The sequence below is a fragment of the Oncorhynchus mykiss genome, chromosome 13, assembly GCF_057628025.1.
Source record: "Oncorhynchus mykiss isolate SJ-2025 chromosome 13, ASM5762802v1, whole genome shotgun sequence".
Taxonomy (NCBI): Eukaryota; Metazoa; Chordata; class Actinopteri; order Salmoniformes; family Salmonidae; genus Oncorhynchus; species Oncorhynchus mykiss.
This window is the reverse complement of record NC_143034.1, coordinates 20,462,287-20,479,408: the sequence shown is the minus strand read 5'-3', so window position 1 is coordinate 20,479,408 and position 17,122 is coordinate 20,462,287. Positions and strand designations below refer to the sequence as shown.

At 44.1% G+C, this 17,122-nt stretch overlaps 1 protein-coding gene across 2 annotated transcripts in view; it reads right to left on the bottom strand.

The window, feature by feature from the left end:
* mxi1 (max interactor 1, dimerization protein) overlaps positions 1-16,604 on the bottom strand; it is a 51,073-nt gene extending 34,469 nt beyond the window's left edge. Inside the window, exons 1-3 of one of the 2 annotated variants that reach the window (XM_090195632.1) lie at positions 16,187-16,604; positions 13,727-13,832; positions 9,171-9,200 (exon numbers count right to left, since the gene is read on the bottom strand). In XM_090195632.1, the coding sequence (XP_090051758.1) occupies positions 9,171-9,200; positions 13,727-13,832; positions 16,187-16,421 (371 nt within the window). In that variant the 5' untranslated portion in view covers positions 16,422-16,604. Of the gene's footprint in view, positions 1-9,170; positions 9,201-13,726; positions 13,833-14,202; positions 14,744-16,186 lie in introns of those variants that run through there. The other variant, XM_090195633.1, reaches the window with a different exon arrangement.
* Between the last annotated feature and the right edge of the window lie 518 nt (positions 16,605-17,122).

Below are 17,122 nucleotides of genomic sequence, written 5' to 3'. Positions count from 1 at the left end.
CTACACTATGCTAACCGCTAACTAACTCCTATAACAGAATATAACTTTGCTAGCTTTGCTAATGCTAACGGCTAGAAATGCCTATTGAACTCTGCTGTGCTCCACCCTGACTCTGCTGTGCTCCACCCTGACTCTGCTGTGCTCCACCCTGACTCTGCTGTGCTCCACCCTGACTCGGCTGTGCTCCACCCTGACTCGGCTGTGCTCCACCCTGACTCTGCTGTGCTCCACCCTGACTCTGCTGTGCTCCACCCTGACTCTGCTGTGCTCCACCCTGACTCTGCTGTGCTCCACCCTGACTCTGCTGTGCTCCACCCTGACTCTGCTGTGCTCCACCCTGACTCTGCTGTGCTCCACCCTGACTCTGCTGTGCTCCACCCTGACTCTGCTGTGCTCCACCCTGACTCTGCTGTGCTCCACCCTGACTCTGCTGTGCTCCACTCTGACTCGGCTGTGCTCCACCCTGACTCTGCTGTGCTCCACCCTGACTCTGCTGTGCTCCACCCTGACTCTGCTGTGCTCCACCCTGACTCTGCTGTGCTCTACCCTGACTCTGCTGTGCTCCACCCTGACTCTGCTGTGCTCCACCCTGACTCTGCTGTGCTCCACCCTGACTCTGCTGTGCTCCACCCTGACTCTGCTGTGCTCCACTCTGACTCTGCTGTGCTCGCCAGACCAAAGATCAAGTCCCTTAAGCTGCTTTTCTGAGCCAAGAAAAGCTTACAAGGCATCAAGTTGGTTGACTAGGAACAAATAGGTCCCAAATCACATGCTATTCCCTATTTAGTGCACTGCTTTTGACCAGAGCTGATAGGGTAGTGCCCTATATAGGGAATATGTTGCAATTTGGGATGAAGCCCAACTAGGGTCAGTTTGGGCCTGGCTGCAAGGCCTGACAACAGGGAGGGTGGGTATTGTTGTTGCTATGGTCGGAGGAGAATTGGGGCAAACTATGCTCTCACACGCCATGAAGGATGTAGGCCCAAGCACGTGAGAGTACTAAAGCCTGGGCCAAAAGACAAAAACAGCTGTCAATGTGAAGTCACGACTTTGGTATTGTGTCTCATTGTCTTATTGTGCTCCCCTAAAGTCATTCTGAATACTCCGCTGAGAGAAGACGAGAGGTTCTTCTGAACTTATGTTCAATTGAATGCAACACATAAGGGATAATCAATGAGGGGCAATGCGTCCAATGGAAAAGGGAGGGGGGAGAGACTGACCGTCCGCGGAGTGAAACTGACCGTCCGCGGAGTGAAACTGACCGTCCGCGGAGTGAAACTGACCGTCCACGGAGTTGCATTCTTTTCCAGAGGACGCACAGAACCCAGAGTTGACTACCTCTTTTATACCATGGCTATAATTTAACACGTGCAGCTACAAATGTGTTCATTTGTATTTGTATGTAGAAATGTGTTTAGCCTCCACTGAAGTAGCTTAGTTAACTAGATAGCTACAGTAGTTGCCTTGGAAACCAAACAAATAAGACTTGGTAATTACGCTAACCAAACCATCAGTCCTAGCTTGCTTTTAAAAGCAGCTCAAACATAGAACATGTAAGAATGAACTAAAGCCATTACATACCACCATGCTGATATACTGTGTGTTATAGGGGAATAATGCACACTCTATAAAGCCCTTCAAGCCAATCAGAAACGAGTATTCAACAATGCCATGGCATACAGTTTTATATTAGAAGCTTCATCAGCATTGTTCAGAACATCACATGCATGCTATCCGATATATAACACGAGCAGACACAAAGAAATGCAGACACATAGAAATGTTTTGAGTGACAACAGAAGCAGCCGTCGTTCTGTCCCACACCATTCCAATGTCCCCTGGTAATGAGCCATGGACATTCTCATCAGACTGTGGGCCAGCCAAAACAAACACCAGGCAGTAAGGATGTAACAAGTCACCGATACGCATCGTTCCCCATTCAAATGATTAAGATAAGACTGATTCAAATGATTAAGATAAGACTGATTCAAATGATTAAGATAAGACTGTAGCCGATTCAGAACCGATTCAAATGTAGCATTCATCGGTCAGAAAATGGATTCAAACATAACGAATCGCCGGTTCTCTACAATGTTCTGCTCATATTAGTTTTTACCTTCTGAAAATACCTCTCATATTTTGTGACAACTGATGCGTCCTCTCCTTCTGTGTCAAACTGAGCCTGTTACTGTGTTGACAGTCATTGACCTACAAGTTATTTTTCATGCGGAACAACCAAGCCTAGTCAAACTGCTCACTGTGCCCAGCTTGGCGTGCTGACCAGCGCCAGGTAGGCAGCTGATCTTGCGCAAACATTAGGCTTTATTAGTTGCGTGACAACCTGTGGAATTTGCTAGGTTATTGTTATCTATGCACTGTTTTAAAGTTCTGTTCTGCATTTTTTGAAACTGCCTCATGCCAATGACTCCTTATATGGCTGTGAATGAGCTACGAATGAGCTTACGTTTTCTACGTATTCCCCAAGGTGTCTACAGCATTGTGACGTCTTTTTACGCATTTCTGTTGAAGAATAGCCGTAAGGGACCACATTTAGCAAATGGTCACATGATGTCTCCCACAGAAAATCTTGCGTAAAATACTGAGGTAGCCATTTTTCCAATCGCTTCTTATGAGAAACCAATTGCCTCGACGGATATATTATCGAATATATATGTTAAAAACACCTTGAGGATTGATTCTAAACAACGTTTGCCATGTTTCTGTCGATATTATGGAGCTAATTTTGAAAAAAGTTTGCCGTTGTAGTCATAGCATTTTCCGGTCGATTTCTCAGCCAAGCATGATGAACAAACGGGAGCTATTTCGCCTACAAAAATAATATTTTTGGAAAAAAGGAACATTTGCTATCTAACTGGGAGTCTCCTGAGTGAAAACATCCAAAGTTCTTCAAAGGTAAATTATTTAATTTGATTGCTTATTGATTGCTTCTTATTTTCGTGAAAATGTTGCCTGCTGCCAGCAGAGCCTAGCATAGCATTATGCCATGATAAACTTACACAAATGCTTGTCTAGCGTTGGCTGTAACGCATATTTTGAAAATCTGAGATGACAGTGTGATTAACAAAAGGCTAAGCTGTGTCTCAATATATTTCATTTGTGATTTTCATGAATAGGAAAATTTTCTAGGGGTATTCATGTCCGCTGCGTTATGCTAATTCGTTTGAGGCTATGATTACGCTCCCGGATCCGGGATTGCTACGAAAAACGTCCAAGCGGTGAAAACCATTGGATTTGGAGATTTGACATTACTGGCTCAAACACAGTGACGGTACAAAAAACACATTACCCCTCTAATCTGATAGTGGGGTGGTAGATGCCTAGTCTCCCTTATGGTTCAGATCAGAGGCCTACATAGTATACACCATAGACATACATAATTTACACACACAAAAAACACATTACCCCCCTAATCTGATAGTGGGGTGGTAGATGCCTAGTCTCCCTTATGGTTCAGATCAGAGGCCTACATAGTATACACCATAGACATACATCATTTACACACACACACACACACACACACACACACACACACACACACACACACACACACACACACACAGATCCAGCTCAGAGAGGCTCAGCTCATGGGCTCCATCAGCAGCAGATTTGAATTTAGAATGGAAAATGTTGGTGTATCGTATCGTTCTCTCATCAATCCCAATCCCAACAAATTGTTTCAAACCAAAACATATAATTCCTGTATCAGAGCCGATGCATCTAGATATGTATCGATTCACTTTGAAAGGGAACGATGCACATCCTTACCAGACAGGATGCCACCAAAGGGGTTGGCAGACAGACAAACAGACGCAATGGGGAAAAGATGAGTGCAAAGGGACAACCCCGAACTCCTATGGCAGCCCTGACCACTTCAAGAATCAATGGGTAGTGGGTAATTGGGTAGTGGGTAATTGAAATGGCAATTGAACTGCAGTAAATATTGCAGATTGTACCCTTAATATACCACAGACATCTGTTTGCTGAAAGGCGTGTGAGAGAGAGTGTGTTTGCACAACCCGTTGTCATAAAGCGTAGAGGGTAAAAACTAAACATCATTTCAGCGGCACCCAACCACCACCACCTCCCAATTTAGGGAGTTTTTATTATTGTCTGGTGTATTATTGGCCTAATACACAATCTGAAATGAATAGGGAGGGGTGAGAGAGACGGCATCTCTAGATTTATGTTCCAGAGTAAAAGCCTGGCCCTCTTGATTACCCATAAACAGAGACATCATAAAACAACATGGCCTGTTGAACACACAGCTGGTTCAATAGGGACTACTGTCATTGAATCCCTCACTAGCAGCATGTATACCGTACATACAATACTTAGCTTAGCATCACGCATAGCAAACAAGCTAATGGTAGGGTTTAGTTAGTAGAATACTAAGTGGTGCATTAGGGGCTAGGCTATTTGGTAAGCAAAATGCTAACTGACATATTACTCTAGCAAGGAAGCACCCCACAAACAAACAATCGAATGGTATAATTAAGCAATTAGGCCTGAGGCGGTGTGGTATATGGACAATACAGCCCTTAGCCGTGGCACCCCTGAGGTGCCTTATTGCTATTATAAACTGGTTACCAATGTAATTAGAACAGTAAAAATGAAGGTTTGTCATACGGTCTGATATACAGTTGAAGTCGGAAGTTTACATACATATTAGCCAAATACATTTAAACTCAGTTTTTCACAATTCCTGACATTTAATCCTAGTAAAAATTCCCTGTCTTAGGTCAGTTAGGACCACCACTTCATTTTAAGAATGTGAAATGTCAGAATAGTAGAGAGAATGATTTATTTCAGCTTTTATTTCTTTCATCACATTCCCAGGGGGTCAGAAGTTTACATACACTCAATTAGTATTTGGTAGCATTGCCTTTAAATTGTTTAACTTAGGTCAAATGTTTTGGGTAGCCTTCCATAAGCTTCCCACAATAAGTTGGGTGAATTTTGGCCCATTCCTCCTGACAGAGCTGGTGTAACTGAGTCAGGTTTGTAGGCCTCCTTGCTCGCACACGCTTTTTCAGTTCTGCCCACAAATGTTCTATAGGATTGAGCTCAGGGCTTTGTGATGGCCACTCCAATACCTTGACTTTGCTGTCCTTAAGCCATTTGCCACATTTTTTTTGGAAGTATGCTTGGGGTCATTGTCCATTTGGAAGACCCATTTGCGACCAAGCTTTAACTTCCTGACTGATGTCTTGAGATGTTGCTTCAATATATCCACATAATTTTCCTCCCTCATGATGTTATCTATTTTGTGAAGTGCTCCAGTCCCTCCTGCAGCAAAGCACCCCCACAACATGATACTGCCACCCCCGTGCTTCACGGTTGGGATGGTGTTCTTCGGCTTGCAAGCTTCACCCTTTTTCCTCCAAACATAACAATGGTCATTATGGCCAAACAGTTCTATTTTTGTTTCATCAGACCAGAGGACATTTCTCCAAAAAGTACAATCTTTGTCCCCATGTGCAGTTGCAACCCGTAGTCTGGCTTTTTTTATGGAGGTTTTGGAGTAGTGGCTTCTTCCTTGCTGAGCGGCCTTTCAGGTTATATCAATATAGGACTTGTTTTACTGTGGATATAGATACTTTTGTACATGTTTCCTCCAGCATCTTCACAAGGTCCTTTGATGTTGTTCTGGGATTGATATGCACTTTTCACACCAAAGTACATTCATCTCTAGGAGACAGAACGCGTCACCTTCCTGAGCGGTATGCCGGCTGCTGAAACTGGTTTATAAGAGGCAGCTAAATAATCAAAGAAGGTGAAACCGAGGCGTTATCTAGTCTGGTGGCGGTGGAGGCTGTTGCTACAGTATGTGAGCATCTGGAATGTGGTTTCTGGGTTTCAGGTCCCTTTCATCTCTGTCTGCTGCACGGCTCTGTCACTACAGGGTTATCACCTCACGGACCTGCTGCGGGAGCAAGAAGAATGGAATGGAACTAGTCGCTCTGTCACTACAGGGTTATCACCTCACGGACCTGCTGCGGGAGCAAGAAGAATGGAATGGAACTAGTCGCTCTGTCACTACAGGGTTATCACCTCACGGACCTGCTGCGGGAGCAAGAAGAATGGAATGGAACTAGTCGCTCTGTCACTACAGGGTTATCACCTCACGGACCTGCTGCGGGAGCAAGAAGAATGGAATGGAACTAGTCGCTCTGTCACTACAGGGTTATCACCTCACGGACCTGCTGCGGGAGCAAGAAGAATGGAATGGAACTAGTCGCTCTGTCACTACAGGGTTATCACCTCACGGACCTGCTGCGGGAGCAAGAAGAATGGAATGGAACTAGTCGCTCTGTCACTACAGGGTTATCACCTCACGGACCTGCTGCGGGAGCAAGAAGAATGGAATGGAACTAGTCGCTCTGTCACTACAGGGTTATCACCTCACGGACCTGCTGCGGGAGCAAGAAGAATGGAATGGAACTAGTCGCTCTGTCACTACAGGGTTATCACCTCACGGACCTGCTGCGGGAGCAAGAAGAATGGAATGGAACTAGTCGCTCTGTCACTACAGGGTTATCACCTCACGGACCTGCTGCGGGAGCAAGAAGAATGGAATGGAACTAGTCGCTCTGTCACTACAGGGTTATCACCTCACGGACCTGCTGCGGGAGCAAGAAGAATGGAATGGAACTAGTCGCTCTGTCACTACAGGGTTATCACCTCACGGACCTGCTGCGGGAGCAAGAAGAATGGAATGGAACTAGTCGCTCTGTCACTACAGGGTTATCACCTCACGGACCTGCTGCGGGAGCAAGAAGAATGGAATGGAACTAGTCGCTCTGTCACTACAGGGTTATCACCTCACGGACCTGCTGCGGGAGCAAGAAGAATGGAATGGAACTAGTCGCTCTGTCACTACAGGGTTATCACCTCACGGACCTGCTGCGGGAGCAAGAAGAATGGAATGGAACTAGTCGCTCTGTCACTACAGGGTTATCACCTCACGGACCTGCTGCGGGAGCAAGAAGAATGGAATGGAACTAGTCGCTCTGTCACTACAGGGTTATCACCTCACGGACCTGCTGCGGGAGCAAGAAGAATGGAATGGAACTAGTCACTCTGTCACTACAGGGTTATCACCTCACGGACCTGCTGCGGGAGCAAGAAGAATGGAATGGAACTAGTCTGTTTGATAAACTTGACAAAATGGAACTGGTGAGTGTTCCATGCCAGAATCCAGAGTGCAGCGCGGCTGGCTTGGACAATTCACTGCCAAACGGGCTTATTAGGCCCGTGACATATAAAGTACGTTATTTGCTTACGGCATGCAAATATAGGGATTAGAAGTTATATTCAGAGTTTTTCGTGTTTTTTCTTAAAGGGCCGGTTTACGATTGCTCCATGAATGAAACTAATTTCTCTCATTTAATATTGATTTATACCCTGCAACAACACCACTCGCTGTGGCCTAGGTCTGAATGTCATGTGGTGGGTTGAAGACCTTGTCAACAGCAACTAGCAGGTGCACTTGGCTGCTACAGTGCTGTTTTAGCATACTGCACTGAGCAGGGGATGTTCCAAACCAGCTAGGCAAGCACATCACTTAGTTACACCGGTAAAAGCCTACAGACGTAGGAGCTTAATTTGATCACCCTGTCGTAGGAGATCTTCCCTTTTTTTTTTACTTGTAGTGTATTTGAGGTTTAAAAAGGCTTCTGAAGTTTGTAATTTCCACTTTGACATTTCAGACTTGATTTCCCTTACAAAAACATCCATTAATTATAATCCACATATTCATTCACATTTTCAGTTGCTGCAGGATTATTTTCCTGCTGTAGCAAACTGGCTCAAATGAAGATCCTACATCTGTACGTCTCCTCATCACTTATCTTGGCCACAACCCACACAGAGCCACACGCTGCATCAGCACTGACGATGCAAAGCCATGTGGGCACTATCTGCCAGAACCAGTCTCTGTGGCAGGATGGTAGGATGGCATGGTATCACAAGAACACAGGACAGTCATGAGATGATATGACATCATAACCATGTCTGTTTAACTAGTTAGTTGGTCATCCAACACATCTCCTCTCCCAATGTCCCTGTCATTTAGAAAAGTCACAAAATAAATAAGGAGGTGGTATGTAATTAAACGGATTGCTTGTGGCTACATTATGAGATGAGTGGGCTTGTTTTTACTAGACATCCTCCGCAGCCTCGTATTATTGATGGTTTCCAGGTGAACCCTTCCAGACCTTCCTCTCCTGTCAGGCGATTGATGAAGCCTAAACACTCCAAAGTGGGCGGCTGAACTCCAAATCTGATAAGGGCTTCTAAGGATCCACTGGGTTCTGTCTGTACAAAGCAACCATGAAACCCTGGGTGTGTCTGAAATGGCACCCTATTTACTAAGCAGTGCACTATTTTTGACAGGGGACTAAATTGTACCATATTCCCTATATAGTGCCCTATGGGGCCGGATGAAAAGTATTACACTTTATAGGGAATAGGGTGCCATTTGAGATGCTGCAAATGCCTCTGGTTTCAGGCCCAGTCTGCTGTGCTTGCACCCTACCCTACCCTGCCTAGCTGTAACTGTGTAACTCAAAGCCCTTAGCAATGGCCCCATTGCATAACCCAATGTACTGTAGAGTAGTGAACCCAATGTACTGTACAGTGGAGACTCAACATAGAGAGAGGAGGGAGGGCAGAGAGAGAGAGAGAGGAGGGAGAGAAGAGAGAGAGAGAGCGGGGGCAGAGAGAGAGAGAGGGGAAGGGAGGGCAGAGAGAGAGAGAGGACAGAGAGAGAGAGGGCAGAGATAGAGAGAGGGGGAGGGCAGAGAGAGGGGGAGGGCATAGAGATTGAGAGAGAGAAAGGGCAGAGATAGAGACAACACAGAGACAGAGAAAGGGAGAAAGAGGGGGCAGAGAGAGAGAGAGAGAGGCGGAGTATAGGAGAGAGGAAGGGAATGTCCTTAGATTAAGAGGAACTAGGTCAAATCTTACTTTTGGTTTTAATAACCTGTTGCTGGGTAAAGTTGCCTGGTGGAAAGCTCCAAACTGGCAAGCTAAGAGCAAGTGCTTTTTCAGTGCAATTTGAGGGGCTAGTTGGACTTTTCAGTATAGATTTGGACAAGTTTACTTTTTGTTTTAAGTCTAATAAGTATGAAAATGAAAGACCAACTCACCTGTTCTTCTCCAACTCATTATGTGTAGACCTGCAAACAGAAAAACAAGAAAGGAACTTGTTAACCAAGGAACCAACACATCGCAAAGACCTGTGACATTTCAACACATCCAATAATTAAACAAGCTTCAATGCAAAAGTCAATAGGCCTATCTATTCTAACAAACAGCCACGGATTCAGATGAGGGCGACAGTGTATTGGTGGCATACTGCACTTACTTTGACTTGGTCTGATTAGAATGAATTGGACTGATCAATTAATCCCAATTGAGAAGTACTGTACAAACCAACAACACACACACACGGGCCAGCTGGACTGTGATGTACCATACCAAGACCGTGCCTGAGAGTCAGTGTGCACTATGAACTGTGCGATTGGTCGATACGCCCGGCCAGGCTTCAGTCCCATACAAAGGGCCTGTATCGTCACACACTTCAACCTCCTCTTCCTCCAACAGTGCATAGCCCATGTAGCCCCATGTATATGGCTGCCTGAGTGTGGCGTGTGTGTGTGTCAGTCCAGGCCTCAGACTCAGTGCTGTGTTAATAATGCAAAGTGATTCAGTGGTCCCCTAAGAGCCTCTTTGTATGGCAACACATTGAAGATAATCAGGCCCTCCTGCCTTGGCCTAAATGGCCTGCCTGCCCGCCCAGTGTGTGTGTGTGTATGAGAGTGTGTGTGTCTTTTTAAACAAACTCCTCCTCAGCTCCTCAACCCACTCGCCGCAGGGAGGAACCGTTTATTGGTTCCCAGGTCATATGGGCACTTCTCTTTATTGGAGGGGGACTATTACAGTCGCAACATTTTCACACACAAAAAAATGGCCTCTGCCTGCAGTGGCTGACCTGATTGGATAGCTGACTGTCCTGCTACAGGGAACAAGGGACGAGCGCGGAAGAGAGGAAGGAGAAAGACAGAGTTGGAGGAAAAAAGACGCTGCCAGGTTACAAGGGATTCTGGGAAGTTGGCGCCTCTTCAGAGCGACTCCAAATCCTTTTTTTATGTTTAATTATTGATGTAAATAAAAAAGACCATATGTCTCCATTAGAATACATTACCACCGCTGCTGCTCGTGTGTTTATTGTGTATGCAAGACTGGGTTAACAACTGAACCGCGACAGTCATTTCTCATTAACAGGGTCTCAGGACCAGGGAAGCCGGTCTCTGCTAAGCCTGCCATCATTGCCGAGCAAGACCAAAGATTGCAACCAATTTCCTGTGCTAACTTTAAATAATTATGTAGAAAAACGTCATCCTCAACCCAAAATATTTTTGCAACTCTGTGGTATAAATAAACAGCAGTGCTGGGCTCTGCGTGTTAGGCTACACACACACTCATGGACACACAACCTACACCCACCACACACACAAGCGTATCTTGATGAATCCAAAACGTTTTTATCTATAGAGCCTATAGTCCACCAGCCAGCCAGGAGCCAGACTCCATGTATTTGTGTAAATACCACAACATTTACAGCTCGGCTCATAAACTGTACAAAGCCGTCTGGTATACAACGTTAAAACTTTATGCCCCTGACAGTTTATTTCTCCCCTGTAAAAAAACGATGGAGAGCTATTAAAGAGGTGCAGACAAACTGTGTCTGCTGCTATTGAGTTGTTCTAATGGCGGCTGACGACCAACAGTCTGAATCAGTGACATCCCCAGCCCGCCACGCACCAACGGAGGGTCCATCAGACATGACCTAGATCAATACACAACACAGTATCATTTCCATGATGGCGAGCGTCAGACTCCTCTTCCACTGTTGTTGTTAGCCCAGGCTACTGTTGGCCAACAAAAAACATAACAGCACCATGAAAACAACTGTGCACGGTGTGCTGATGTGGCATTTTGCATCACTGGTCAAGATTATTTAGAATGTTGACTATCTGGATATCCCTCTCCCCAAAATACATTTGTGATATTTATTTGAATAGTGAAATCATTTTGAGCTAATTCTAAAACTACTTGAAACATTTCAAATAGTATTTGAACCCTGGTTCAGGCTTTGTAGTGTTTGGGCAAAAACCAAAACGTGCACCCTTTGGGGTCCCGAGGACCGAGTTCGGGAAAGGTTGCACTAGCCTACACAGTAGACAATAGTGTATAATCACCCTCTACAGTAGGTTTACAGGACACATCAAATCAGCTATCAGAGAGCGATCAGAATGTCTGTAGCTATAGCTCAACAGATACGGATGACTTGAATGGAGGAATGGAGGATCCCTGCAAGATGAGATAAACATGTTCCTGCTGTATAGGGCGAAAGAGGGACAGAGAGAGTGAGATAAGCCCGTCACCTATAAGCCTCAACATGCTACAAATGAGGAGGCCTTACCTGGCCACACACACACCGGAGCCAATCTGATCACTATCGTTGCCATGCATAACTAGGCGACACTATAGCTGTGAGTCAAATGTTGGTTCCTGTTTTTCATTCCTCTCACGTTTAAGATGAAAAAGACCCTCAGTCTCTCAGTAGGATTGAATCATGGCTGGCTGTCCATGATGGATGTATAAGTAGAGGACAATAGTCGGTCCATGTTCTTAACCCGAAAACACCACCTTACGCTATTAGAGTCTATACAGCCTCTAGTCTTCAATGCATTTTCCTCTGAAAGAGCATTACGTGCAGTAGTATCAATCTCATCTAAGGCTCTTTGTAGAATGTCATTCTAATGGCTAATGTTTATACATTAGAATAAACTGCATAGACATTTAAGTTATAATCAGATTACACATATAAATGGGGGGGGGTGTCATAAAGCCACATCGACAGTCTTTTAAAAGGTTATATGTATTCACCTTGCTCGTGCCTGCATACAACACCAGCCTGCCTACATATAATACCAGCCTGCCTGCATACAACACCAACCTGCCTACATATAACACCAACCTGCCTACATATAACACCAGCCTGCCTACATACAACACCAGCCTGCCTACATACAACACCAGCATGCCTACATATAACACCAACCTGCCTAAATATAACACCAGCCTGCCTACATACAACACCAGCCTGCCTACATACAACACCAGCCTGCCTACATACAACACCAACCTGCCTACATACAACACCAGCATGCCTACATACAACACCAACCTGCCTACATATAACACCAGCCTGCCTACATACAACACCAGCCTGCCTACATACAACACCAGCCTGCCTACATACAACACCAGCCTGCCTACATACAACACCAACCTGCCTGCATACAACACCAGCCTGCCTACATATAACACCAGCCTGCCTACATATAACACCAGCCTGCCTACATACAACACCAACCTGCCTACATATAACACCAACCTGCCTACATACAACACCAACCTGCCTACATATAACACCAACCTGCCTACATATAACACCAACCTGCCTACATACAACACCAGCCTGCCTACATATAACACCAGCCTGCCTACATATAACACCAACCTGCCTACATACAACACCAGCCTGCCTACATATAACACCAACCTGCCTACATATAACACCAACCTGCCTACATACAACACCAACCTGCCTACATATAACACCAACCTGCCTACATATAACACCAACCTGCCTACATATAACACCAACCTGCCTACATATAACACCAACCTGCCTACATATAACACCAACCTGCCTACATACAACACCAACCTGCCTACATATAACACCAACCTGCCTACATACAACACCAACCTGCCTACATATAACACCAACCTGCCTACATACAACACCAACCGGCCTACATATAACACCAACCTGCCTACATATAACACCAACCTGCCTACATACAACACCAGCCTGCCTACATATAACACCAGCAGCAAATAGGAGCTTTTTCCCTTCAGGGTTGGGGATTAAAGTACCAAATATTATAGCTTGGGGAGAGTATAGCAACATATAGAATTAACGAATGTTTCAACACTGTAAAATGGCAAACAGTTGTAAGACTGTAATAACGACTATATTATAACCAAGTATGATTTGTTTTGTACATCAAATAATTTAAAACCCTGTGGTGTTCATCTGTTTTTCCATCTCCATCTGTAATTTTCTCCCAGTCCCTAACCTCCATCAGTTTGACAATCAGCTGATGATAGCAGCTCGATCTGCTAGTGCTACCCCATGCCCCAAGCAAAGAGTGCCCTAACATTCACTCTCTGTAGGCTACACGGTCTGTATTCCACGTGTATATTTTGTGCTTGGACAATTTCTCTGAATATATGTTAACTCCCGCTTATAACGTGCCACGATGTTCTATAAGTGAGCTTACATGCTGCGACAGAGGGCAGAAGTAGGTTAAGACACTCAAGTGGTGTTGTGGCAACCACATCTAGGCTTGTTTTACCAGCGGTTAGGCTACAACGTTGCACTGACAGTCGAGTGATATCACATTCTGACAGCATTGTTATCGGTCATTCAGCTTATTATTGAGAAAGTCAAATGAATGACAGTTAATTTATTTGTTTAGATCAACATACATAACCAGGTAAATAACACATTGGCATCGCATGCATGCTTGAAGCTATTGATCAACAAAAGTGCCGTTTTTCTTACCTGTTATGGTTATTGTGGAACTTCTTGTTTCGACACTTATTTTGCCTCTGGTAGTTCGTGTTCTGAATTGACGACGGAAACGTCGATGCATATCCGTGTTCACACTCTGTTGAAATACAATTGTGGTTAGGGCGAGTTGGACCGTCCCCCACCACATGCAACATTTTGTAAACAACGTAAACATATATACAATGTCGGTGCTAGGTCATCTGAATATATGGGGCAACTCATTCCACCCACACATCTACCGTTTACGGAATGAATCGTTTGTTTTTCGGCGATGACGCTTGAAAACAGCATCAACACACACACACAGAACACTCACATAGCCTAGCTACATTTGTCTGTGGTGTATTTTAAAGTTGTCAAACATGACAAGCAAATTATTTACAACTCTGAAACGACACAAATTAACCTACATAATCAAATGAAAGTCATCTAACCACAAATGTGTAACGTGTTTTTATTTTGCATACCTTTCTCCCTTCTATCAAGATATTCTGCCGCTTCCAATAACCTCTGGATGTTCATCAACTGCACTGCCGTCATTCTGCTGGAGCTAGCGAACGTTAGCGAAACCTTTATACAACTTGTGATACTATTTCAAAGACAGGTACTATTGCGGTTCAAGATCCAAAATCGGAATAATTGTTCCTCGTTGAGTATAACACAAAACGTTACTTCATGAATGTCTTCGTCTCGTTAGCTGTTTAGTTTGCTGGCTCTGTAATTAAAAGCCCTGTCGAAAAATATCTGCCCAGTTTTAATATGCAACACAGGTAGCTAGCAGCCTAGTGATTCAGGTTTTCAGCCGTTTAAAAAATCGAAAAACGAGTGTGGCAAAGTATTCAGAAAAACAGTTACAAATGGTATAAAATGAATAGAAACTACATCAAATGTCCACCCAAAGCCTGAAAACTCCCTGCTGCTGCCTGTGTTCAGTCCTCCCAGTTTGTTTACCCAGCTCCACAGCTGAGGGGCGGAGACCTATCACAAGCTGGGGGCTGGTCTCGACGCAAAGCTTTATGGGATATGTAGTCTTTATTCTACTTATCAATTCAATTCAAGGGGCTTTATTGGCATGGGAAACGTGTTAACATTGCCAAAGCAAGTGAGGTAGATAATATACAAAAGTGAAATAAACAATACAAATTAACAGTAAACATTACACATACAGAAGTTTCAAAACAATAAAGACATTACAAATGTCATATTATATATATAAATACATCAAACATGAATATTGTCCACTGGACTGCAGGTCTGTATGCTATTCTCGATGATCATATCTCTTCTCGCTTTCATTTCTGGCAAAAAAAGACTGCAAGTCCCATGAATCAACACCAGAGTGGGGGTGTACCAGCCGACTGAAGCCAGGCCCAGCAACAAATTACATCACCGCAAAGGAGACGCTCGATTGGTGATACCTTGTGACAGGCATCTCATGCGAACTTGCACTTGACCAATCACAAAGGGATTTCGCGCCATGTGGAAAACCCGCAAGTATCAGGAAGCAACAACAATCGGGTAGGAAAAAGAGATGAAAGTGTTGCACGAAAGATCTCAATATTTGTTAGATAATAAGAGAACAGTAATCCATTTTGTGTAACTTTGAAACGTAATTATTATATTACACTTTTTGCAACAACCTGATACATAAATAGTGTACAAAAGAAAGTATTTTTTTTATTTTAAAAATCGAATAATGTAGGCAAGCATCTAATCAACAAAATCATTTTGAGATTGAGATTTACAGATTGTGAAACTATTGCACAATGAACCTAAATATAAAGCAATACAACTGAAACCAGGTGCTCTAGGCTAGCGTCAAAATAGTGAGAAAAAGCATCCTATTTAAAATATGTGCAAGCATCTAACAATAGGCCTATCTCTCCCCCCTAACAATCGAGCTGTTTAGGCTACAGAGAAAGATGCGGGGCACTATGACGTCACCCAAAAATGAGTTGGAGGGCGCTGCGATGCTGTGGTCAGATATATCTAATCTCAAAGTAGTGGCCAATACAATGTTCTGTGCACCCACACCCAAAACCATTGTGGGGTTTAATCAATCTAGGCTTTGTCAGTGGCCTGGCCTATGTGGTGAAATAGGCCTATGTGGTGAAATAGGAATTTAGGATAAATTATGAAATTGTTACAGTGAGCAGGTGCAAAGCAAATTATGCTTTGTAGGGGTAGAAAAACGTACAACCAACAAAAATAAATATATCTTAATCATATCAGAAATGTAGGCTACAGGGAAAGTAATAGATAATGTATTACATTCAGAATATTATGCTATTAGTGCAGTGCAATATCAGCGCGAGTGCATAATAATGCATGAGAATAATAAGTAGATCAGTTGAATGAACTCAGCCCTTTGTTGTCTCGCGTCTGTTGACAATGAAACTCTTGTTTCCCTGAATATTACTGGGGGGAAACCGTTACACAAAATAAACTTACTTCCATCCTTCCTCTCGGCGTTCTCGATAAAACTTGCTGCTTCCAGCAAAACTTGAACGTTTTTCAGAAAAGTATCAATCTGACTCAATGGAGAAGAAGCGCAGTCTCTGGAGTTGAATACGTCATTGATAGAGCATCTAGACATATCAAAATCTTGCCGATCCATAGACGTTTCGGAGTCCAAAAACACATATTCGCTCTTCAACTCTCTTTTCTGCCTATCACTTCTGGCCATTTTCGTTCACTTGGACTGCTTTGCCGGCTACTTTTCCAGTAGGAAAATAAACTGAAAGGCAGCTAGCAGTAGAGGCTCCTTTGCTTCTTGGTGGTGATAAGGGCTTTTATGAATGCAGGTTACAATGCACGAAACGGTGCTTGGAGGATTGTGGCGCATGGGGCACACGGAGAGCCTGCATCTGCCTGATGAACGCCGCATGGTCCTGGCGCCTGCTTTTCAAGGTATGTTCCTGCCGACGGTTGTCTCTACGTCTCTTTGGCCCCCAGATTTTGTAGACTACAGACAATATTACTCCAATATTTCTTTATGATAGCAACATAATGAAAACTATTAGAGTTGGTGGATAAGGTGGCTGTAAGCACTGTATGTAATACGATTATATTTTGGTGTTCCTTTTGACTCATGTAGGCTGTTTTGTTCACATCACTAAGGTAATGTGAATGAAGGATTACTTTAATATTATCAGCAATTGGGAGGATAGGTCACATTCATTTAGTCTATATTCAGACTATTGTTGTCTTTCTGGACCAGGTCCAGGTGTGTGCAACATGTGACTGAAAAGGTTTGGCATGGGTCCTCAGATCCTCAAAATGTGCTACAGCTGCACCATCGAGAACATCCTGACTGGTTGCATCACTGTCTGGTATGGCAACTGCTCGGCCTCCGACCACAAGGCACTACAGAGAGTACTGCGTACT